The sequence below is a fragment of the Rhineura floridana genome, chromosome 3 (genome assembly GCF_030035675.1).
Source record: "Rhineura floridana isolate rRhiFlo1 chromosome 3, rRhiFlo1.hap2, whole genome shotgun sequence".
Taxonomy (NCBI): Eukaryota; Metazoa; Chordata; class Lepidosauria; order Squamata; family Rhineuridae; genus Rhineura; species Rhineura floridana.
In genome coordinates this window covers 139,071,628-139,097,547 of record NC_084482.1, presented here as the reverse complement: position 1 = coordinate 139,097,547, position 25,920 = coordinate 139,071,628, and the positions used below count along the sequence as shown (strand labels likewise).

At 40.3% G+C, this 25,920-nt stretch overlaps 2 protein-coding genes across 2 annotated transcripts in view; one reads left to right on the top strand and one right to left on the bottom strand.

Annotated features, from left to right (window-relative positions):
* SYN2 (synapsin II) overlaps positions 1-25,920 on the bottom strand; it is a 376,832-nt gene that overhangs the window by 120,348 nt on the left and 230,564 nt on the right. The gene's annotated exons all lie outside the window — the stretch shown is intronic.
* Positions 1-25,920, top strand: part of TIMP4 (TIMP metallopeptidase inhibitor 4) — a 43,196-nt gene that overhangs the window by 12,181 nt on the left and 5,095 nt on the right. Inside the window, exons 2-4 of the mRNA XM_061621994.1 lie at positions 8,215-8,312; positions 15,314-15,425; positions 16,552-16,676. Coding sequence (XP_061477978.1) covers positions 8,215-8,312; positions 15,314-15,425; positions 16,552-16,676 — 335 coding nt within the window. The remainder of the gene's footprint in view (positions 1-8,214; positions 8,313-15,313; positions 15,426-16,551; positions 16,677-25,920) is intronic.

Sequence of the window (25,920 nt, the reverse complement as noted above, 5' to 3'; positions counted from 1 at the left end):
TACCGGATAGTTGGAAAAATGCCAATATAACATTAATACCTAAAGAGGAGCAGGATTTAACCAAAACAAAAAATTATCGGCCAATATCTTTATTGAATAATGACTATAAAATTTTTACAATGATTTTGGCTGAAAGAATGAAAATAATATTGCAACAATTTATTCAGGAAGATCAAGCGGGGTTTTTACCTAAAAGACAATTATGTGATAACGTCAGGAATGTTTTGAATGTGTTGGAATATCTAGAACAACGAAATGACATACAAGCTGCTTTGATTTTCTTGGATGCTGAGAAAGCATTTGATAAATTTGGAAATTTATGTTTAAGGTTCTAGAGCAAATGGACTTTGGAGATAATTTTTTCAGATCGATTTATACATCACAGAAGGCACAGATAATTGTCAATGGGGATTTAACGGAATTATGTGAAATACAAAAGGGTACAAGACAGGGATGTCCATTGTCCCCCCTTCTATTTATTCTGGTTTTAGAAGTGCTGCTTAGAGACATAAGGCAAGACAAAAGGATTTTGGGAATAAAGATAAAAAAGAGGAATATAAATTGAGAGCGTTTGCTGATGACTTGATAATTGTATTAGAAAATCCTTTGGAAGGAATCAAAGTATTGATGGATAAATTAGAAGAATTTGGACCATTAGCAGGATTTAAGATCAATAATCAAAAAACGAAGATGTTGGTGAAAAATTTATCTTTAAGAGATCAAAACGAGTTAATGGAGAAGATAGATTTTAAAATAGAAGAAATGGTGAAATATTTAGGTATCATTATGACAAATAAAAATTCAAAGTTGTTTCATAATAATTATGAAAAACTATGGACAGAGATTAAGAAAGATTTGTTAAAATGGGATAAATTACAGTTGTCATTAATGGGTAGAATATCTGTAATAAAAATGAATGTATTGCCGAGAATGATGTTTCTATTTCAAACAGTACTTGTCATATCCTCTGATCTACCTTTCAAACAATGGCAAAAAGATATTTCTAAATTTGTTTGGCAGGGGAAAAAACCAAGAGTTAAATTTAAATTATTACAAGACGCCAAAGAAAGAGGAGGGCTGGGATTACCAAATTTGAGACTTTATTTTGCTGCTTGTTGCTTAGTCTGGATAAAGGAATGGATTCTATTGAGGAATAAAAGATTATTGGATTTGGAGGGTCACAACCTGAAGTGGGGATGGCATGGATATCTATGGTATGATAAAGTAAAAGTTAATGTGGATTTCAATAATCATTTTATAAGACGTCCTTTGTTGAATATATGGAATAAATACAAAACAAGGTTTTTTTCGAAAATACCACTATGTGTTTCAAGTCAAGAAGCATTTTATAGAAGAGAAATGGCTGGAAAAGAGAAATGGTTAACTTACCAAGAACTATTAGAAAATGTGCATGGTGAATATATAATGAAAGAGAGAGAACAACTAATAAAAGAAGGATATAGTTCACAATGGTTTGCCTATTTACAATTGTTAGAAAGATTTAAAATGGACAAGAAAATGTATGGGTTTGAAATAAATAAATCTGATTTTGAAATAGGTTTGTGTACAAATGATGAATGTATAATTGCAAAAATGTATAATTTTTTATTGAAAATGGACATGGAAGAAGAACAAGTAAAAGAGTGTATGGTTAAGTGGGCAAAATTTTTTGGTTATAATATACAAATGGATCAATGGGAAAATATGTGGAAAAAAGGTTTGAAATTTACATTATGCTATAATCTTTTTTTATAAATTATAAAATTTTATAAATTTTTATAAAATGATGTATCGTTGGTATATGACTCCAGAAAAGTTGTCAAAAATGTATAGTAATATTTCTAATGTATGTTGGAAATGTAAACAACAAGAAGGATCTTTTTATCATATGTGGTGGTTGTGTAAACAGGCAAAATCATTTTGGGCACAGATAGGTAGGATGATGCAAAAAATCTTAAAGATAAATATTCAGTCAAAACCAGAATTTTTTTTATTGGGTTTTATGGATAAACAAAAGGAAAAGAAATATGGAAGAATAATATTATATATGATCACGGCAGCAAGATTACTATATGCACAAAAGTGGAAAATGGAATCGATACCAACAATGGAAGAATGGCTATTGAAATTAATGGACTTAGTTGAGATGGACAAATTGACATGTCTTATTAGAGAAAAAACGACAGATACATTTCTTAAGGAATGGAAGCTTCTTTTGGACTTTTTGTTGAAAGAAAAAAATGAAATGATGATAATGGGATTTGACGATTAATTAAGATAGACTTTGGAAAAAAGTGAATTTCGTATGTTTTAGGAGACAGGTTTGATATATATTATATACTTATAGCTGATCTGTAACAAATCGGAAGTCAAGTTTTTTCTTTTTCTTTTTTTTCTTTTCTGTTGTATTGTTTTTGTTGTATTTGTATTTGTTTTATAAAAATTTGAATAATAATAAATAAAAAAATTATTATAAAAAAAAAGTATCCAATTGGTTGGACACCTAGTATTCAAGTTGTTGAACTTGATGGCACCTATACCATCATCACATCAGAGGTAAATAAAAGAATAAAAAATAGCTAAGAGAAACAGGAAAATTAGCGTGTGTCTACAACATAGCATTTCTTGATCTTTCACAATAATTAGGTCTAAGAATTGTGTTTCCCACTCTCATAATGAAAAGAGGCAGAAATTAAGAGGAGTATGATACTAAAGTGAAGGGGAATGGATGAGGACAAAGGCAGAAAAGCCTAATTAATGAGGATGGTTTTCAGGGGCACTTAAAATACAGTTAGAGATGTTTATTTTGTTAGGAATTAGGTCGTTCTGCAAGAACAACAGAGAGTACGCAAGTGGACAGTTATGGGAGATGGAAGAAGATATTTTAGACATGGTAACTTTCCCATCATGAATATTAGAGAAAATAGCTTCATACTATGATTCCAGAAATCTCTGTTCTACTGCTTAATGTCACTTAATACGAAATGAAATTGTAAATTCTTGCTGCCTAAACAATCTCCCTATTAATATTTGCTTCATGATTGGATTGTTGCCTATTATATTTTCTCTTTTATTAAGCTTGATATAGTTTTCTAGTCTTTGGCTTTTTCACCCTGTCCTTTCACTCTTAGCTTGGTGTTTTCTAACATGGTGTTTGTTCATATGCACTTCACTTGCTTTGTTCTCCCAAAGAGTAATGAAAGATCTTTAAGGGGCTTAAGAAAGGAACTTTAGTTAAGCTAGTATTGTTAAAATTGCTTGCTAGCACGACAAGATGGACACCTAATAGAAACATTTTAGCACTTCAAAACAGTTATATTTGGGGTCACAGGAAGGGAACTCATCTGAGCTAGGGTCAGGTGCTTTGTTTTGAACCTTACACTCAACAAACTGTTGAGGAAATTCTGACATATAGATAACAAAAACTGGGTTTAATTTATTACTTAAGAGTGATATGCTTTGCTCTTCATCTTCCTGAACAATTCTTAAAGCAACTCTGGCATGCCATTCTATATACTTAGAAAGTCCTATTAAATGGGGAAATTAATTTAGAAATTTAACTGTGTTGGAAGTGGGGCAAGAGCAACTCCTGTTTTGTTCTTTTGTTTAAGCTCAAGAAGGAAGATAGAGTTAGGGTCCTCCAGATGGATAGTCTTTGTTTACCTTTTACCTGTGATGCTCTGACTGACTTCTTTCTGTCGCTAGACTGTGACACCTTTAGGAAAGCTTACCTGCCCCTCCTCCTTCTGCCCCTTCCTCTCCTTTGTCCTTGGCTGACCAGGAGAGAGGTCTCTCTCTCTCCGAGCATGGGGCTGACTCCTACACCTGGGATTTATGCCTCCAACTTAGCTAGTTAGTTAGAACTAGGTATGCCTTTTCTATCTACTATGTATTTCTATAAATAAAGTAGCTTTTCTTATTTTACTAAGTCTCTAGTCTCAGTGATGCGGATGCAGGGTAAAAGCCTGCTTTCTTAGGCAAACGCACGCACACGCTGGCACACTCGCATTTCAGCATCTGCTGTTACTCTCTGCTGCTGTGCTGCTGCTTGTAAATGAAATTAAGCAACACAACTACACACAGCGCAACAAACTGAAAGCACCATATCAAGATTTTGGTCCAATTCTAACTTTTCCTTCACTGACACAAATTATTTCACGTAACAAACAGTCCTTCAGATGCGACAACATACATGAAAACGGGTCTATGGGTTGTTCCAATCTCTAATTCACTTATTTGAACCATGGTAATTTTTCCTTTTTACCGATAATTATTCGCTCCTTTTAAAAAGTCCTTTTAGAATCTGGAACATTCTTCCCTGCACAGTCTCTGAAAGCAAGGGCTGAAGTTCCAGAACAGAGACAACTTTTTAAAACATCTGTTTCACTTAGCTAATATGCAGGAAATGGACCTTAGGGTTTTTCCAAGCAAAATAGCGACCTGAGCCTCACAGGATTTTACATCATGTTGTTTTATTTAGATTGCAATGTCCTTGGGGCAGGAGTCCTTCCTATTTGCTAATGTTACTCTATAAAGAACCGTGGACATTGAGAGAGGAAGGAAATTATTCCCTAGAGAGACCTATCTGACAAATATCTCCTCCCACAAGCGCTGCAATGAGCCTTAACGAAGATGTCTATTGATGCCTAACAGCTGTAGATAGAAGGGTTAAACTTTGCCTCTCTGCACACTGCAATCCCAATGAAAATATCTCCCACGTCTGTTAATAAAGAAGTAGTTGTTCGCTTTGCAACTAGTACTATGTCTAGCTTGATCTTATTGGCATGAAGAAAGAATTAGAGACCTGTTTTCTGAAAGGACAGTTTGAGAGAGTTTATGCCTGCCTCCTTGCCATGGTGGCAAGATTCTCACAGTCTTTACCATCCTTTACCTTCTCCCTTCCAACTTTCAATGCATATCTATTTCTCCCCCTATTTTCCAAGATGTAACACAGCTATAGTTTTTCCTTTACCCTTTTTTTACTTGTTAGCAAGTTACGTTTTAGGGACAACGAAGAGGTTAAGAGCTAAGGAAAGACTGGATTCTTTGTTTCTAACAATCAGCTCAAGCAGCCCTAGAGAGCAGGAGTAATATCTGCCATGTATGAATCCCTTTCAGAGCAGCTGCACCACCATGCTATTTGAAAGCTGTTGTACCTTGTTTACTTTGGGAGCAGTTGCCTTTGCTAATTGTAAGGCGGCGGGAAGTGGTTGATGCCAAGCATTACTGCTTTCAAACAGGTTGGTGGTTTTGACCTGAGGATACATTAGTGTATGGCTGGCAGTTCTTTCTTCTCCCTGAGATCACATGGAAAAACTTTGGCAAACACATCCCTTTTCACCTGTCATTGACAGATAGGATGATTCAGAGGGCTGCTCTGCAGGACATGCTAAGCCAAAGTATAGCTTATTGGGTCTGTGCAAATGTGAGAGCTCCTTGAGAGTAGGGTTGCCATATTGCCTGGTTAGCCGGGTTTCACCCGGATTCTATGCATGCCACCCGGCGCCCGGCTAGCCCCTTAGGTGGCCCGGATTCTCAGCTTTAATTTTTTTAAAAATTAAGTTTCTAGGTGGTCCGGTTCTCGAGATATGCATAAAAACGTCAGCCGCCCCCCCGACTGTTAAATCTTTCTTTAAACAGTACTGTACACAGTACTACAGCACTTCCTAGCTTTAACCCCGCCCGTTCAGGATTGCAGCCAATCAGGGATTGTGTTTCAGTTTCATTGACCTGAGGCAGTGTCTAGAAAACAAAATGGTGGTTTCATCCCGTTTATCTGAAAATCTCATAAATTGGGTAAGTATATACATTTCAGTTTTTTTTCCTCTTGTGTGCAGGAGTCAGATCTTGGGCAGTGTTTCCCAATGCTTGCTTTTTGTAAAAGCAATGCTAATCCCATATGCCCAGAGTAAATCCCATTGAATTCAATAGGACTTACTTTTGAGTAGACATGGTTATGAATGTGCTCAAAATCAATGGGACTTTGGAGTGAATGTAAAAAAGAATTGTGTTTGTGTTCTAACTCTTTCTGCCTCCTTCTCCAGTCCTATTTTAAAGCAAGTAGGCAGGGCTTACTTAGGTATTACAGTTTTTATTCTGTAGGAAAGTAATACTGATTTTTTTTAAACTAATACTGATTTTTCTGCAATGACCAACTGGTTTGACAATAAACTATTATATGGGCTGTATGTATTTATACATCTGCAGTGTGTGCGTGTGTGTGTATGGAGTCTTTCCAACACCCCTGTGAGGTAGGGTTGGAAACCAAGGCAGCTCACAACAAGAAATAAAGCCATTTAAAATCCAATAACCATAAAAACAAGTGTAAACAGTTGCAAAACAGCGTAAAGTGGCATGATTTGGAATTTTGGGTTGTGTGAATGAAGTTGCTTATCACTTGAGGTTGCAGTTCTGTCCCTGTTTGAGTAAGCCCCACTGAATACACTGGGACTTGCTTCTGAATAAATAAACCTAGGATTGCACTATAAATATCTTTACAGTTTGTGTAAATAATAAATATATTTGATAGTCATGCCTATAGAAATATTTCTTCATTTATCATATTTTTGGTTTTTGGTTAGGAATCCTGACTGGTTGTGAGATGCTTAGTTTTTTGCCTTACTCGTAGGAATCTTGTTGTGGTTGGTATGGTATTGCATTTAGGAAAGTGTTACTTCCTTCTGTGTTTTTTTTCCTATTTGCATTTCACTTATCTTTAACCTCACTCCGTTACAGCCATAGAAGCAACAGCAGCATATGCAAGATAATTAACTCCCATTAGTGATAAGAACAAGAATTTATAATTATTATTTCAATTAAAACAAGAGGCTTATCAATACTTTGAAGAGGACCAGATATTTATTTTCTTTCTGAGCCCAGGACTGGGTCTTTCATGATGCCCAGGGGAGGGGGGAGCAGGAGAGTAGTCGATAAGACAGACATCCTGGCATTGATAATCTAATTAGCAAGGTATGTGTGGGGTTGTTGCACACTTCCAGGCCCAGTTTCATTTTGAGTATGGAGGTGGAACCTGTGTAGATGTGGTTGATCAAAGGGAGAAGAAATTTTGAGTTAAGCAAAGCTCTGCTTTTATAAAACCTAAGAAACATACAGATACTTTGAATGTCTGAGTGCCTGCACCAGTGGAATACTGGAGGAACTTGTAAAACTTGCTGTTACAGTATTTAGAACTGAGCATGTGGTGTGAAAGACTCCTTTTCCTAACATTTTGGCTTCTTGTTTTTCTCCACCCACCACATCTTTGAAATATATCGTATATGGTTAACCGTACTGCTGCCCTGACTTACTTTGTTTGTTGCTATTTTGTGTTTTTATTATGTTTTTATATTGATTGTGTATTTTTATTGTTTTTATTATATTTGTAAGCTGTGCTGAGCTCTGTTTTTAACAGTAAAAGGGCAGGATATAAATTCTCTTAATCAATCAATAAATACTCCATAGTGTTGGAAACTAGTCTAGGCATTTAAGGCTGAAAATGTTGCTTTTAAAATAAGATTTCTCACATCTTTCCCCAGCTTTTGGTGGTAATTCCTAGGCACAAAAACAAAACAACTGGACAATCCAAATATTAATATGCAAATATTTGCATAATATGCAAATAATATGCAAATAATTTGCAATATGTAAATTAACCTGCCCAGATTTGTGGAACTGGAATATGGCAACCCTACTTGAGAGTCACTTTGCCTTTCCCCAGTCCTTTTTGCTCCTGCCCCCGCTGAGCTAAGCCAAGAACAAAGCTTAGCTATAGCTCGTGGTTAGTGAGGAGAGAGTTTACCCACAAGTCTCATTTTGGACTACATGCTCAGCTAAACCTTGGCTTGGCATGGCATTGTAAAGGACTGGGGAGGAGCAAAGTGGCTGTGAGCTCCTCTCTGGGAGCTGACATATTCCCATAGTACTGGAAAGCCACAGTCTGGCTTACCATGTCATGCAAAGCAGTCTGATACAGAATCAGTGTTGCATTTACAGGACTTTGATGAAATGTTATGTGAAATTATTTCCAGAGATGAATTAATTAGTTACACCTATCGCTAGTCTTTATTAACTTTATATTGGCTTGAGGGTGGGGGAGGAATAAACTGTACTAAATATAATAGTAGCTGTGCTTTTAGTACAAATATGTGGTGCAAAATGGAGAACAGGGGAATACGATCTAAAATAAATATTTGTTTTGCTTTCGTTTCCTGGCAGTGATTCGAGCAAAAATCTCCAGTGAAAAAGTGATTGCACCAAGTGAAGACCCTCTTCATATGCACAAAATGATCCGGTATGAAATCAAACAAATAAAGGTAATTAAGCCCCTTGCTTATTCTGATGTTTAGTTGCCAGTAAATAATATACCACTAAAAAAATTCCTGGTCATCCTTATACTCAAATTCAGCCATATGCCCAAATTCCTTTGCAGTCTTATTCCCAAATGTCAATGTGAACATAACCTAGAACATAAGGCTATAGTACTATCCCCACTTGTCTGGGCATAAATCCCATTGAATTTCTGAATACACATGTATAGGATTTTACTGTCACAGAATTTAGTAGCTTCTGAAGTAATCATGTGTGGTCCATATTTAGGTGAAATACTTTTGTACTAGAAGTTGTATTAGAATACTAATGTAAAATAACTATAAATATCTGTGTAAGAAACAAGACTCTTAGAACAGATTCAGATACTGTGTTTTGCAGACTCTGTTTCCATATCTACAACAGGCATTCCCTGTTGCATAACGATAAACAGCAGCGTAGAAAGCTTTAAAGTATACTTAAAAACTTTTATCAGTTTCCCCTTTATCCACAGATGGTTGTTCACATAAAAGCAAGTCATGCTGCAATAAACAATGTTATTGGGAAGTTTTATTTAAATATAAATATACTAAGTAAATAAATTATAAATGACAATGTCTATATTAAAAGAGATCTACTAGTAGATTGTAAAGTTCAGAGGTTAAGGGTTACATGTATTAATTATATGTTTTCATAATATCAGGTTCATTTTATACCACCATTGGCAGATACTTGAGGAAGCCTGGGACGGGATCTTTCCTAATATTTGGAATATGCAGAACAAAGAATCTTAAGGTTATACTGGTTGATTCAGACTTTATGGAATTATAAGAGTGGACACTATATGGGTTTAAATGGTTCTTCCGCACACTTTTACCAGAAAAGCTTTTTGAAAATAAACATGTTAGCAGAAAAACCTCTTTAATCTATTTTTGTTTTTAATTTCAAAGTCAGCAATGAGTATATTGGTGTAATTCGATGTTGACAGTGAATAGTCCAGTTATCCTAGGTGTATAAGCGATATTCTTGTTCTCCTGAAAGGCCAGAGTTTCAGTCTGATGGTGCTCCTAGTTCCTGGATATTCTGGTGGGGTCCACAGCCAGAAGTACCTTTCATCAGCTTCAGCTGGTTCGCCAGCTGTATCCTTTTTTTTCTGTCTTCTGCAAGTGGTAGATGATTTGGAAGTCTTCACTGAACACAGAATAGAGCCTATTCTGTAGTGTTTCTGGAAGCAGAGTAGTCTTTCCCACCAGCATTGCATCTGCAGAATTCCATTTAGGTTAGTTAGAAGTCTGGCAGAGCCTTGTGGTTATGATCCTTGTGAACCATCTGCAGCCCACTATGACATGTTTGCAAGGCACAATGTCTTTTGGATCTTCACTGACATGAACACATGCTTAGTGACAGAGTTTGTACTGGAAAACCCTTAAGTACCTACCTGTCACATTTGCTTGGATGAATTTCAGTTGATTTACTGCAGACAAGGCACATGGAGAGATTCACAACAAAAACTGCCTTCTCAGCCAGTGCCTGTTGTGGCTGCTAAAGGCCAGACAGAGATTTTAGCTAACCTTGTCATCATGGTGGTTAATGCATTTTCCTTTGAAGGGCATATTCAACTGGCCTCTTTAAAAAACAACAGTTTGATCCTACTGAATGATGTCTGATCCATCTTTTGGGGGCAAGAGGACAGTGGTTGATCAGCTACAGGCACTGTTGGAGGAGGCTAGCTATCTGGATCCATTTCAGAATTGTTTCAGTCTGGGATTTGGGACTGAGACTGTTTTTGGTTACTCTGGTAGATGTCCCATAGATGAGGGGGGTGTAACCCTGTTGATTCTTCCGGACCACTGATCATTACATCTTTCTGCTCCACTTATCAGTTCGGGGGCAGTGCACTGTGATGGTTCTACTTCACAGAGGGCAGAGTTTCATAATGTGATGATGGGAGACTGTTGTTTCTCTGCATGGAAATTATCTTGTTCCTAGGATTCAATATTGTCCCCTAGACTGGTCAAGATCTACATGAAACTGCTGGGAAAGGTCATCAGAATATGACACTATGATTGTGACAGGTCCTGAGAAGGTTCCCACCATCTGTTCCAATTTCATTTATCGAGGCCTGAGGATGTAGAAAAGATGCTTGAATAGGTCTAGCAGACCACATGCCCTCTAGATCATTGTCCTTGCCTAGTACATTCTGGCCAAAAGGAGTTGACTGAGTCCCGGGGGTCGTAAATGGCAGTGGGCTCAGGGGCATTGGCGACCTCCTGGTAGTAATACTTCACTCATCAGAATGGGGATGGGGTAGGGTGAGCTGGTGGCAGCAAGATGGGGAGATAACTGGGGAAGTAGTTCTGGACTACATGCAAACCTTTGTTGGTATATGAAAATCTGAAGGGCCAAAACCAACAACTTGGAGAATCCCTGACTTCGCCGCCACTTTGTCCCACCCTATCCTACAAATGCAACAGCACCACTAACAGGAGAATCAATAAATCCTTTATTAACGATCACAAGGATCCATACAGCATATAAAAAACATTTATAACATCTCGGCTTACAGTTCCGAATATAGTCATATTTTAATTTAAAACTTTTATATCATATCTGGTTCTCATAATATTAAAAATTAAAATTCTATAAAGACTCTTTCCTTTTTAATATTGCTATTGTAGCAAATTTTGCTACCTTCCATGTGATTTCTTTCTTATGGTCAGACAATAAATAGTCTATTCGTGAAACATCAGAATTTAAAATTTGGTTGTCTAAAAGAGGTGTAATAAGGTGCAATCTAGGTTGATCGTATATAGGGCAATATAATAAAACATGGGCATTCGTTTCAATCTCTCTTCTTTCACAGGGGCATAGGCGTTCCATATATGGAGTCTTATTATATCGACCCTCCAGTACAGCTGATGGGAGGACATCACACTAACAGGAGAATGCCACTGCCTCCTTTCCCAATTATGAGCTATCACTGATAATCGCCTCTTTGGGGGAGGGGGAAGTACCATTTGTTTTGAAAGAGCCGTTGGTGCATCCTTTTCATAAGAGGCCATCCGTGATCCCCCTGCCCAGTGGCTAGCATCTCTATTTGAGCCAGGTGATCAAGAGTGTGGTTGCTGGACAACTACAGGCATGCTTGGAGTAAGCTGATTATATGCACCAATTTCAATCTTGCTTCAGACCAGGTTTTGAAACTGAAAACGCCTTGGTCACACTGGTTGATGATCTGTATTGGGAAAGAGATGAGGGGAGTATGAACATTTTGATTCTCCTTGATTTCTTGGTGGCTTTTGGTACCATTGACCATGGTATCCTCCTGGAATGGGTTGGTGATGTGGGAGGCGGAGGCATAATATTATGGTGACTCCACTCCTACTCACAGGACCACTACCACAGAGTGGCAATGGGGAGACTACTGTTTGGCCCCTTGGGTTATGGGTTGTGGGGTGTTGTAGGATTTCATCCTGTACCCCATGCTGTATGACACCTATATGAAGCTGTTGGGAGAAGTCATTTGGGGCACAGTGTTATCAGTACCCTGATGATGCCTGGTCTCTCTTCATACCATCTGAAACAGGTAAGGGTGTGCAGGCACTGGAATTATGTCTGAAGGTAGTAATGGGATAGATGAGTGCCGATCAATTCAGACTGAATCCCAAGAAGAGGGAGGCTCTATTGTTTGGCAGTTTTTATGTCTGGAAGTTGAGGAAAATAATTATTCTGTATGGAGAGTCCTCCTGAAGGGACATGTTCATAGTTTGGGGTTCTCATTCATACATCTTTGTTAGTTGAGACCCAGGTAGTGTCAGTGCCTAGAAGTCCCTCTTTCCAGCTTTGGCTGGTTTGCCAGCTCTGTCCTCTTTGGATTGGAATAGTTTGGGCATAACAATCCATACTCTGGTGACCTCAATATTGGACTACTGCAACGTGCTCTACATTGGGCTGTGTGGTGCCCCTGTATTTATAGTACTGTAAATATGGTAAGTGTGGGTTTATTAGAGTAAATGAGATAAGTGGACTGAGTGAGAGGGGGGAGTACATGGGTTGGAATGTTGATGCATGTTGTATTATGATTGGCTGAGCGCTTGAGGGTCTGAAGGTATAAATGAGAGGATGACAGTTGAGAGGGGGTTCGTTTGGTTGGTTTTAGTTGGTGGGTTTAGGAGTTCGTTGGTTGGTTCTGGGTTTTGGAGGGTGGATTGAATTAGGTGGTTAGTGAGGCAGGTTATTGATGACTAGAAACATAAAGAGTAACGCATCTTATGAAACCACACGCTTGTTGACTATACCTTTAAGTAATCTTGTTATTCCCTGTGTATATCAATACATATTTCTTAGTTTACTTAACGTCTGTTCCCTGGCTGGGTTTACACAGACCAGAAGGGTGGGCAGGGCATATACCAAGGTTGGGAAACAGTATCAATGGTGGGAGCGGTGAAGGGATAGTGTAACATCATCAGGTATCCAGAGCAACCCAGGGCTGTATTCTTTATAGGCACAAAGATTGTGGCCTGCAAGTGCACCCAGACACAAAGTAGCAATAAGCCAGGAGGAGACTAAGGCACAGTCTCAAGGCAATATTGTTTTACAGGGAGTGTCTGGTGGTGCTGCCTAGCAGGGGGATCTTGTGAGATCTTTGCTAGAGCCGGTGAGAGAACTGTTTAAAGACCAGGACCCTGAGGTGAGACCGTGACAAGGCGGTGACCACAGGCGGGATCATAGCAGGTGGCGCCTGAGGTGGGATCCTGACAGGAATGGTCCTGACAGGCTGCTTTTGAAAATGGTCTGGATGCTGCAGCTAATGCAGAATGCTGCCATCTATTCACTAGCAGGGTCCAAGCATTAGCCTTAGCTCGTAAAGCCCTAAATTACTTAGGGACAAATACTTAAAGGACCATCTCCTTACATTTTTGTCCAGTTAGACTCTGCATTCTGTGAAGATCCTTCTTATAGTCCCATTGATGGGCAGGTCCTGACGTACAGGGATGTGGAAGAGGTTTCCAATATTGTGGAACTCTCTTTCTTTGGAGATATGATAGCCCCTTCACTGGTTATCTTTAGAAGGCAATTGAAAACATCCCTTCACACAGACATTTGGGTATAGGCTGTAGTTTAATGTGTTTGTTTTAAACTGTTGCAGAACTGTTTTAATACTTTAAGAGACTGAAATAATAATTAAATCTAATCTCTTTACTGAATCAGTAATGGAGAACTAGGATACCCTTAAAAAAACCACTCTTACACCAAGGATACTGGCACCATGGACTCTTCTTGCTGCTGGTTAGGTGCTTCTGAGACTAGTCCTGAAGGCAATTCTCTCTCCTACTCTGTATGCCTGGTGTCATCCTGAGGGTCATGATAATCTGAGGTTAATCTGATGGATACAAGAAAGATGGTATCCTCTTTGTAGAATTCCCTCAAGCTTGTTCCATTTAATCTTTCAAATGATTAGAAGACCTGGCTATGTCAAAAGACCCCTGCAGTTTTACAAACTGTCTTCTGCAGATTTCTTCTGTTTATTATTCTGCTGAAAATACTTTTTATTGTAGGGCTCTACGGATGGAATAAATATTTGATTAGTAAAAGTTTAAGATACATAAACCTATGAGAGCAAGATCAAAACTGGTGTTTTGTCTTAAATGGTATGGTAAACACAGAACAGTCTTGCTTGTGAGAATCATATTTATAGATTGAGACAATCCCAATAGTTTCCATCCCTTGTAAGTAGTAATAAAATATACATATGTCCAGATAAAACTAAATAATCCAAACTTGTTTAATTCATTTGGGTAGGTAAAATTTACTCATGTTATATTGCAATGGTTGCCATAATTTATTATCTGTTGCTGTTTAATTTAAGAAAACTTTCAGTTTAGTATGTTAAAGACACACATTTTCCAGCAATATTTGAATTTATAGCTGTTTATAATTGTCAATACATAGCACAATGTAATCATGAGAGCTTGTTTATTATTGCATTTCAGTGACTGATGGGGGCATTTAGAAGGTGCATTTCATGATTTCCTTTCAAATACGAATAATATACATGGGCTTTTTGTGTATTTTGTTTAAGAAAGCATTCAGGGGTAGCCAATGTGGTGTCCTCAAAATACTGTTGGACTACAAATCATCAGCCTCAGCCAGTAGGTCAGGAATGATGGGAGTTGTAGTTCAAAAACACGCGGTGGGCACCATGTTGGCTATTCCTGCTTATCAGCAATATTTGAGGAATATTCTAAGCCACACTGTTTGGAATTAGAGCTGAGGCTCATATTGACTGTGAGCCTGAATATACATGGACACTTACTTTGCAAATATGTATGAGCAGCGGAAAATTCAAACTTACAAGCAGATGTGTAGTCATTCTAGGAAGCTGCCTGAAGAGTTTTCACGTGCATTTTGGACAACAGGAAACTAAACTAATTATCTCAAGAATCTCAGGAAAAGAGCCTCAGGATATAGGATTGTCAACAACGAAGATGTCACTTCACCAAAATTCATACTAAAACCAGTGTTCAATATGGCACTAGGGCTCAGTCTTACAAAACTGACAAGCTAGCCAAGCAGATATTTGTATGAGAATCTTGTATGTAAAACATCACTGTGGCTTATTCATGGTTCAGTTGGATATAGAGCTAACTGCAAAATGTTGATTGTGCAAAGTAGCACTTTTAAATTACACAGTTAAACATTTGCCCAAAGCACTGGATGATGCCTTGATTGGTCTCCAATATATAGTTAAGGAGCAAACTAGGGGGAAAAGTTCTCACTCTGGTCTGTCCTGTAAATCCTGCTCTAAGCAACCCAGCAGAGATATGATTACCCTGTGGACAGGGTGTGCACATACTGGTGTGGTCAGTCCACAAACTAAGCTGCATGATCTTAGCTAGCTTGACAGCCATCATCCATCCACCCCATGCCCATCCTGTCTGTACACGCAATCAGGTACAGCAATTGTAACCTCACACAAAATCTTTTTTCTTACTTTTTTCTAATATAGATGTTTAAAGGATTTGAAAAGTTGAAAGATGTTCAGTATGTCTTCACACCTTTTGATTCATCTCTCTGTGGGGTGAAATTAGAAGCTAACAAGAAGCAATATCTCCTTACAGGTACAGTACACAGAAGCCATGGCAGTGCACAAAATATATATTGTAGTATCATGGCCTGTGGCATTATTCAACCAAACGCTAATTATACTATTTATTAATATAAATACTGGAGCCCATATATAGCCAAAGTTTGGGCTGCAATGCTATGGATAACAGTGTGCATCTAAATAACACAAAATCAGTGGGTCCCTGCATCACCCCCAAAACCTGCTCCTGGGATTGGGAGAACCCCAGAGCAGATTTGGGTGAGTTTAGGGAGATGAGAGGGACGGGAAGTCCGGCTGCATTTGCAGAAGTTGTTCTGTACATGCAAACATTTAGTTGGATACAATTCAGAGACATTTCTGTTACAACCGTACTCTTTGTTGGTAAATATTTCTTTTAAAAATTATCTTACTTTGCCATTTTGAATGTGGTGGCAAAGTTTGTAAATTGCTAAAATAAAATTTAAAAACTCAGAAAAAGTCTGAAATATAACATTCCTTTCAATAGTGTCTCTCACTGTGTCAGTTTGAAAGGGATATTGCAAAAATAAGGTAGTTTCTAGACAACTTACACAGAAAACAAATTACACAGAAGAATATTAGGTTGTAAACTAAAATTAAAAGTAAGAAACTCCTCCCTGCACCCCCCAAAAACATAATGAGGCCTGAGCATGTTCAGTGCCCTTCAAAAACCACAGCATGTTGTGTCAGCTAGAAAAGAAAAATGGGGCGGTGCAGAGAATTGGCTTGTTTCAACCCATAACCGATTGTATTGCATTGTTTGAATTGTAATGTTTTTATTACTTTGTTGTTTGCTGCCCTAGGCTCCTTAGGGAGGAAGGGCGGGGTAAAAATTTAAACTAAATAAAATCAACAAATTATAGTATCTTGGAGAAGAATCTTGCTGGCTCAGTGGTATTCCATGTAATGGTGGGTTACACTGGAACATTTTATTGCAGTCCCACTTACTTATTAAGGATGTTAAAATCTATTATTTTGCTTCAGCTTACCACGATTTTGAAATCCACAAGTTACTGAAGTTAAAAAGTAAACTTCCATTGATATAGTGGGGATATGGACAGTATCTCTATTGTTGAGAATACAATTTTGAATACTATGTTTTGATGTTTTCCCTAATGCAGGACAAATTTTAGATGATGGCAAAGTTCTTATCCATTTGTGCAATTACATTGAACCATGGGATGATCTGACCTTCTCTCAAAAGAAAAGTCTAAATCACAGATACCAAATGGGTTGTGGGTGTAAAGTAAGTATATATATAATTCATTAGAGTGTCATTTAAAATGATGAAACTGAGGTTATCATACTTTGGACACATCATGAGAAGACATGATTCACTAGAAAAGACAATAATGCTGGGAAAAACAGAAGGGAGTAGAAAAAGAGGAAGACCAAACAAGAGATGGATTGATTCCATAAAGGAAGCCACAGACCTGAACTTACAAGATCCGAACAGGGTAGTTTATAACAGATGCTATTGGAGGTCACTGGTTCATAGGGTCACCATAAGTCAAAATTGACTTGAAGGTACACAACACCAACAACAAAGAGTGGCATTGCTGTTTTGGCTCTATAACACAAAGAAGGTAAATTAAGCAAGGCAGTCATTTTTACGTGAATATTTGTTAGAATATATAAGCCAGGGTATCCAACATGGTGCTCTCCAGTTGTTGTTTGGAATACAGTTCCCATCAGCCTCCACCAACTTGGCCAATGATCAAGGGCAACAGAAATTGTAATCCAACAAGATATGGAGGGCCTATGTTGGCTTCTCCTGACATAAACATTCTTTGGCTACAATTACATGCCTGGTCCCTCTCATTAAAACTAACAAGGAATACATTATAACTTCTTACACATTCCCACAGAATTGGCATGGGTTCCCTTGGCATGGGTTATTCTCTTGATCTCCCATATCTAGCACAGCTTTCTCACCACTGCTAGATGCTTCAGAGGGAATTATATGTACACGCCTTGTTTCAGTAAAAGTTATGTGTTCCATGACAAATGGTGCATTCACCCAGGCCTGGTTCTTGCATTTTATATGCATAACACAGATCAGGTGTGGGGAACTTTTGGCCCTCTAGATGTTGATGAACTACAACTTCCATTGCCCCAGCAAGCATGGCCAATGGCCAGGGATGATGGTAACTGTACTTCAGCAACAACTGGAAGGCCAGAGGTTTCTACACATTAGGCTTAAAATGAAGCATCCAGCTACGTATCTTAAACTGATTATTATACAGCCATAAGAGTGGCTATATACCGTACTATAGCCAGAATGGATTTTTCGCATTCCGCAATGTTAAATTGAAAATACCCCCCATGCCATTCTGATGCTTCCCATAGTTCATTTCAAAACAGAACCTTACAAAAGTTACAGTCCTGAACTCAGAAATGCTTGCTTAACAACCCTGTAAATTTTCATGGTGATACACAAAACAGTCAGAGAGAATCGAGAGTCCAAAGTGTAAAAAGACAGAGAAAATAACCAGACCCCTTTTGGACTTTTTTCTGTCAGAGTTCTCATAATCTGTTGAAATTAATTAAAAATCAGCCATGTTCACAGAGTACCTGCAGTCCTATTACTGAGCTTGCCCCATACTCTGACCTTTATCTTCTGCAGTTTAAAAGTTTTTAAAAAATGCCTGGCTGATTTTTAATTAATTTAATTAATTAATTTAAATTTTGCATTGAAGTTAATGATAAGCCTGGGCATGCTCAGCAAGAGCCAACTGTCAGTGTTCTAAAAGCCAGACTCAGAGTTGCTGGGCTTGCCTCATCAGGGGCCCACACCCACACCAGACCTTTATTTCACTTTAGACAGTCATGGCTTCCCTCAGAGAATCCTGGGAAGTGTTGTTTGGGAAGGGTGCTGAGAGGAGACTCCTATTCCCCCGACAGAGCTCCAGTGGCCAGGGTGGTTTAACAGTCAGCTGCTCTGAATGACGGTCTGTGGGGGGAACAGGCATGTCCTAGCAACTCTCAGCACCCTTCACTAACTACACTTCACAGGATGCTTTGGGAGAAGTCATGACTGTCTAAAGTGAAATAAAGGTCTGGTGTGGATGTAGCCAGGGACACCTTTGGTTTAAATGTGGGTGGGAGGCTACATGTGCCTGCTGTAGAATAAAAAGGTGGGGGAAACCCTGAAAAAGAATGATACTGTTCACAGTGTTTTCCTTTTGGAAAGGAAAGGGGCTTCCCCTCTGCCCAATGCCCACCCACCCAATCTCCTCCCCTCCTCCTTGCCCCTCCCCCAGGTCAGTTTCACCTATCCTAAGCATGATTGCACAGGAGTAAATCCCACTGAACTAAAAAAGCATGCAAATGATTAAACCTGCCCTCCCCTCCTCCAACTCCTATCCCTTCCATCTTGCCCCTTCCGTCTAGCGCCTTCCTCACTCTTCCTACACCCCTCCGTAACCCTCTGCCATCCCCTTCCAATCCCTTCCTTCTCCTCCCCCTCCCTCATGGTCAGTTTTACCTACCCTAAGCATGATTTCATGGGAGCAAATCCCATTGAACTCAATAGGCATGCAAATGATCAAACCTCCCCTCTTCTCCTCCTCCTCCCTCCCATCACCTCCCTTATGCCCCTTCCCTCCCCCTTCTTTCATCCTTCCCCCTCCCCTTCCAATCATCTCATTCCCCCCTCCTTCTGCTTCCCTCCCTTCCCCTCTCTTCCTCCTTCCCTTTCCTCTCCCCTCCCCCATGGTTAGTTTTATCAATCCTAACCATGATTACACAGGAGTAAATCCCACTGAACTCAATAAAGATCCAAATGATCAGACCTGTCTTCCCCTCCTTCCTCTCTCCTCTCCCTTTCTCCTCCTTTCTTCATCCCCTCCCCTCTTCCTTCTTCCTCCTCCCCTGCCCACTCCTGCCAGCCTGCCCTCCCCCCTCCCCCCCATGGTTAGTTTTACCTATCATAGGCATGACTGCACAGGAGTAAATCCCACTGAACTCAATAAACGTACAAATAATCAAACCTGCCCTCCTCCTCCCCATCCCCTGTGGTCAGTTTCACCTATCTTAAGCATGACTGCAGGGAAGTATATTCCACTGAACTCAATAAGCATGGCAAATGATCAATCTATTCCCTGCAAACTTGCACAAGATCCCATTTCTTACCTCCTGGATTAAAAAGCAGAAAAAATCACTAATAGGCAAAAAACCTTGCGGTTTAAGAACGTACCTATAGCCAACAGATATTTCTATCAAACTTTAAAAAGCAGGGAAATTGGACAGCTATAATGAATGCACCAGGGGAGCAGAAGACCTGACCTCCTCTCTGAGATATTGTACTGCCCTACAAAGTTGTCAAAATGCAAACACAATTTGGGTTGGTCTTTCACAGTCCAATCCACTTGCTGTGTAGCTTGGAAGAATTTGGTAACATGTGCCTCTGAGCATATGGTGAGTGGTGGCAACACCTGCAATCAGCCGAAATTACAGAAACAAGACATGTGCTGTGCTGATCTTGTTTTAGCAGGGAGAAAGCAACAATATTCAGATAGTTGATGTCGTTCAGATAGTCACTTTAAATATGTAATTTAGTGAAGTTTCCTATAGTAAATAATTTTCTTTTGTTTCTGTTTCTGTGAATATGTGAAGTACAGCAACACTTTGCAACACTAAAAAAAGCTCCAAAAAATTGTGGAATAATGGCACAGACTGTTATGCGGAATAGTTTCCAAATGACATGAGGAGTGTCTCACTTTGCACAAGACAAAACAGTGGGAGGTGAAATATATTCTAGGAAAATTCTAGGTGTGTTCTATGATTTTAATTGACCGTGCCGACCTTTCCTTAAGTGGAGTAGTTTAAGCATAGCAGGCTGAAAACATGAATCTTGGGCAGGCCAAATTTGTTGTTTCCAACAGCTACAGCCATTGCTTAAGTAACAACATATTGTAATCAGTCTGATTTTACATCAAATTGCAGTTTCAGATTCAACTGTTAATGCACCCAAAATAGAAACAGAGCATAACCTACAGTTAATAATAATAATAAATTTTATTTGTTAGTCGCCTATCTGTCCGACTTTACGGACACTCTAGGCGACTTACAACAACAGTTAGAATACAATATACAATAAGCAATACAATTTACAATATACAGTACATCTAATAACAAAGCATCTGATTAGTACACAGAAGGCTAATCCACCCCAAAATTATAGGCCTGCCTGAAGAGCCAGGTCTTTAAAGCTCGACGGAAACCCGTCAGGGAGGAAGCATGCCGAAGATCGTAGGGGAGAGAGTTCCAAAGGGTGGGGGCCACCACCGAGAATGCCCTTTCCCTGGTCCACACCAGCCTAGCTGTTTTGACTGGTGGGACCGAGAGGAGGTCCTGTGTGGCTGATCTTGTGAGGCGGCCTAGTTGATGATACTGGAGGCGGTCCTTCAGATAAACTGGGCCGAAACCGTTTAGGGTTTTAAAGGTCAACACCAACACCTTGAATTGAGCCCGGTAATCTACTGGTAACCAGTGTAGATCTACTAACACTGGGGTAATATGATCCCGGCGACGGCTATGCTTAATCAAGCGTGCCACCGCATTCTGTACCAGCTGCAGTTTCCGGATTGTTTTCAAGGGTAACCCCACATAGAGCGCATTACAGTAGTCCAAGCGAGAGGAGACCAGAGCACACATCATCTGCGGGAGCAGATGTACAGGAAGGTAGGGTCGCAGCCTCTGTATCAGATGTAGTTGATACCAAGCTGCCCGGCTCACTGCTGAAACCTAAGCCTCCATGGACAGCTGGGAGTCAAGAATTACCCCTAGGCTGCGGACCTGGTCCTTCAAGGGCAATCTTACCCCACTGAGGACCAAGTTGATGTTTCCCAACCTTCTCCTGTCCCCCACAAGCAACACCTCGGTCTTATCGGGGTTAAGCTTCAGCCTGTTCTCGCCCATCCATCCACTTACGGACTCCAGGCACTTGGACATGGTTTCCACAGCCAACTCTGGTGAGGACTTAAAGGAGAGGTAGAGCTGAGTGTCATCGGCATATTGATGGCACTGCAGCCCAAAACTCCTGATGATAGCTCCCAGCGGCTTCACATAGATGTTAAATAGCATGGGGGAGAGGATGGAACCCTGTGGCACTCCACAATTAAGAGGCCAAGGGTCTGAGACCTCATCCCCCACTGCCACCCGTTGGTACCTACCTGAGAGATAGGAACGGAACCACTGTAAAACAGTGCCCCCCATTCCCAATCCCTCTAGGCGATTTAACAGGATACCGTGGTCAACAGTATCAAAAGCCGCTGAGAGATCTAGGAGGACAAGGAAGGTATATTCTAGTCTATCCAACGCCCTCCTCATATCATCGACCAGAGTGACCAAGGCTGTTTCAGTTCCATGTCCAGTCCTGAAGCCCGATTGGAATGGATCCAAATAATCCACTTCATCCAAGTGTGTCTGTAGCTGTTTGGCCACCACTCGCTCTATCACCTTGCCCAAGAATGGTAAATTTGAAACTGGACGAAAGTTATTCAACTCTTGGGGATCCAAGGAGGGCTTTTTTAAGATGGGCTTTATCACTGCCTCGAGGGCTGATGGCATTGCACCCTCTTTCAAGGATGCATTTACCACTGCCTTGATCCCTTCACCCAGTTTCTCTTTGCAGCTCATAATGAGCCGCGAAGGGCAAGGATCAAGCAGACAGGTGGTTGGCTTCACAGTAGAGAGCACCTTGTCCACTTCCTCAGCGAGGAGAGGCTGAAACCGATCCCATCGGACCGGAATGCAACTGGCCGACTCTGGCCCACTTCCTGTATCCACGGCGTACGGAATCCTGCTCTTCAGGCGTTCGATTTTATCGGCAAAATGTTTAATAAATGTGTCACAGGAAGCTTTAGAATGCTCCATGGGTTCCTGAGCAACTGGACCGACCAGGCTTCGGACCACTTGGAACAACCTCCTGGGACAACATTCTGCCGACTCAATAGAGGCAGCAAAGAAATCCCTCTTTGTTGCCTTTATTGCCACCCGGTAGGCCGCTATTGCTGCTCTAACCAGTGTCCGATCGTCTTCGGTGCGAGATTTCCGCCACCGGCGCTCTAGTCATCTCACCTCCTGTCTCAGACCCCGAAACCATGGTGTATACCAGGGTGCAGTCTGAGTTCTGTTCAGGGGGAGAGGACGTTTCGGAGCCACCCGGTCTATTGCCCTGGAGATCTCCCTATTCCACTCCATCACCAGGGTCTCGACCGGATGACCTTCAGTCAGCTCCAAATCCCCCAGCGCATTCAGGAATCCCTCAGATTCCATCAGGTGCCTGGGGAGGACCATCCTAATAGGTCCTTGAACCCTGCGGAGGGTGTGCAGCATTAAGAGGTCTATGTTCACCAGATAGTGATCTGACCATGACACGGGTACAGAATTGACAGCTCCTATTTTCAGAGCACTCCCTTCCCCTCCAGAGGCAAACACAAGGTCAATAGCATGACCGGCTACATGGGTGGGCCCTGTATTACTAAGGTGTAGTTCCCAAGAAGTCATGGTTTCAATGAAATCCCGAGGGGCTCCCATGAGAGCAGCCTCAGCGTGCACGTTGAAATCCCCCAAGACCAATAGGTTGGGGGAGAGCAACTGCACGGCCGAGACCATCTCAAGCACCTCGGTCAGGGAGTCTGCTGTGCAGCGGGGTGGGCGGTACACAAGTAGAATCCCTAAACTGCCCTTTGGGCCCAATCTCCAGTACATGCAATCGACAAACTTGGTGTCATGGAGGGGGGGGTCTGGCGAAAACCAAAGACCCCTGATAGATAACTGCCACACCCCCTCCCCGCCTACCAATCCTCGGCTGCTGTGCGTATCGGAAACCAGCTGGGCACATGGCCTCAAGTATGGGAGCTGAGGCCTCGTCCAGCCAGGTCTCCGTAATACACGCCAGGTCTGCGTTTTCATCCAGGATCATATCATGAGAGTTTAAAACACAAAAGGGTGTCTTCACCATCATATGACAGTGACCAATGAAAAGGGTTTGAAATTAATAAAAATAAATTGGACACAGATTTCTAGAATGAATAATGAGAGAAACAAAATTTTCTTTGTTAGATTTTCTGTGGAAACAGTAGTAACACAGGAAAGAAGCAAAATAAAAAGAACACCAATAAACATACAAAAATGTAATTCTCCATCTTTGGGGATGGCAGGTGTTGCCACCACTCACCATATGCTCAGAGGCACGTTACCAAATTCTTCCAAGCTACACAGGAAGTGGATTGAACTATGAAAGACCAACCCAGATTGTGTTTGCATTTTGACAACTTTGTGGGGCAGTACAATATCTCAGAGAGGAGGTCAGGTCTCCTGCTCCCCTGCTCCTATTCACTATAGCTGCCCAATTTCCCTTCTTTTTAAAGTTTGATAGACATATATTTTGGCTATAGGTATTTATTTATTTAAAAAATTTCTATCCTGCTCTCTTTCCAAAGAAATTCAGAGCGGCATAACAGAGTAATTATAAACAATTAATATCCAATAACAAAGTAAAGCAGTATCTCACAATTTAAAAGCTAGAGAGAATAAAAAGGCTTTAAGCTGCTGACGAAAAATTAAGAGGGAAGAAGACAGACGTATTTCTTGCGGTAAATTGTTCCATAGAGTAGGGGCAATTACAGAAAATGTCTTATTTCTAACAATGGACAGATGAATTCGGGAAAAAGGAGGAATAGTAAGGGCCGGATCTAAGGCAGATCTCAAAGGCCGAGGGGGTTCATACAAAGAGATCCGATTGGATAAATAGGAAGGGCCCAGACCATGTAGCACTTTAAAAGTTAAAGTTAGTATTTTAAAATGTATTCGATATAAAACAGGCAGCCAGTGAAGTTGTTGGAGGAGCGGAGTGGTGTGTGCTTGCCAGTTTGCTCCTGTTATCATTAGAGCCGCTGCTCTTTGCACCAATTTAAGTTGTTGCAGTATTCTTTGGGGGAGCCCAGTATAAAGAGAATTACAATAATCAAGTCGAGAAGGCACTTCTAGAGACTGCCGAGACCTGTGCTTCCAAAGTCAAGGCGGAGTCCAGCAGAACACCCAAGCTCTGCACTTGAGACTTTAGTGGCAAGGTAATTTCGTCCAAAATTGGGTGATTTTCATTTGCTAAATCAGGTTTACAACTAACTAAAAGTACTTCAGTTTTATTTGGATTTAATTTCAATTTATTGAGACGCATCCAGGACATCACTGCGGACGAACAAGAATTTAAAGGTTGAATAGCCTCTTTAAGATCGGGAGGAAAAGAAAAATAAAGGTACATTCTTAAACTGCAAGGTTTTTTGCCTATTAGTGAATAGCCATAGGGGACCCTCAATACAACAAGCAGGAAGAGGAGGTTTATTCCTTCCCTCCCCCCCGCAACTCCCCCACCTGTTTGTATCCCCCCCCACTCCTGTGTGACTAGAAAAGACAGAGTTTAAAAAAATCTTCATTGCCGCTAATGGGATTTTTCTTAATGTAGCCATACACAATGGAGGGGGAGTTGCAGCTAGGGAGAGAAGGTAGACATGCTAACTACATGTCATGAAATAAGTATAATCTGTATTTTGATCCGAAGAACAACTAGAGGGAGGTTTTATGTGTTTAGATATTTTTAATATTTTTAAATAAAGTCCCCCAAAGATCTGTATTGGGACTGGTGCTTTCATTTAATTAATTAATGAATTAATTTTTATTATTTGATTTATATCCTGCCATTCCTCCCAGTAGGAGCCCAGAACTTGTTCATAAAAGATCTAGAGTTAGAGACGAGCAGTGAGGTGTCCAAGGTTGCTGATGATACTAAAATTGTTCAGGGTAATTAAAACAAAAAGAAATTGCAAAGAGCAACAAAAGGCCCTCTCCCAGCTGAGTGAATGGGAAGTAAAATGTCAAGTTCAATTCAATGTAAACAAGTGTCAAGTGACGCATGTTGGAGCAAAAAAATCTTTCACATATACACTCATGGGGTCTGAACTAGTGGTGACTGACCAGGAATGAGACCTTGAGATCATAGTGGATTGCTCAATGTAGATGCCGACCCAGTATATGGCGGCTGTGAAAAAGGCAAATTCCATGCTAGGGTTCATTAGGACAGGAACTGAAAATAAAGCTGCCAATATCATAATGCCATTATACAAATCCATGGTGCCACTACATTTGGAATACTGTGTACAGTTCTGGTTGTCTCACCTCAAAAAGGCTTCTGTAGAGAAGGAAAAGTTTCAGGACAGGGCAACTAAATGATCAAGGGGATGAAACAACTCACGTACGAGGAAAGGTTGAAGCAGTTGGGGCTTTTTAGTTTGAAGAAAAGGCAAGTGAAAGGCAAATGATAGAAATGTATAAAATTTTATGGCATGGAGACAGAATAGAGGAAAGGTTTTCACTCTCTTTTACAACACACTAGAACTTGCGGATATCTGACGAAGTTGAATGCTGGAAAATATAGGACACAATTTCATTGTGTTTTAACTGTTTTGTACGTCACCTAGAGTGGC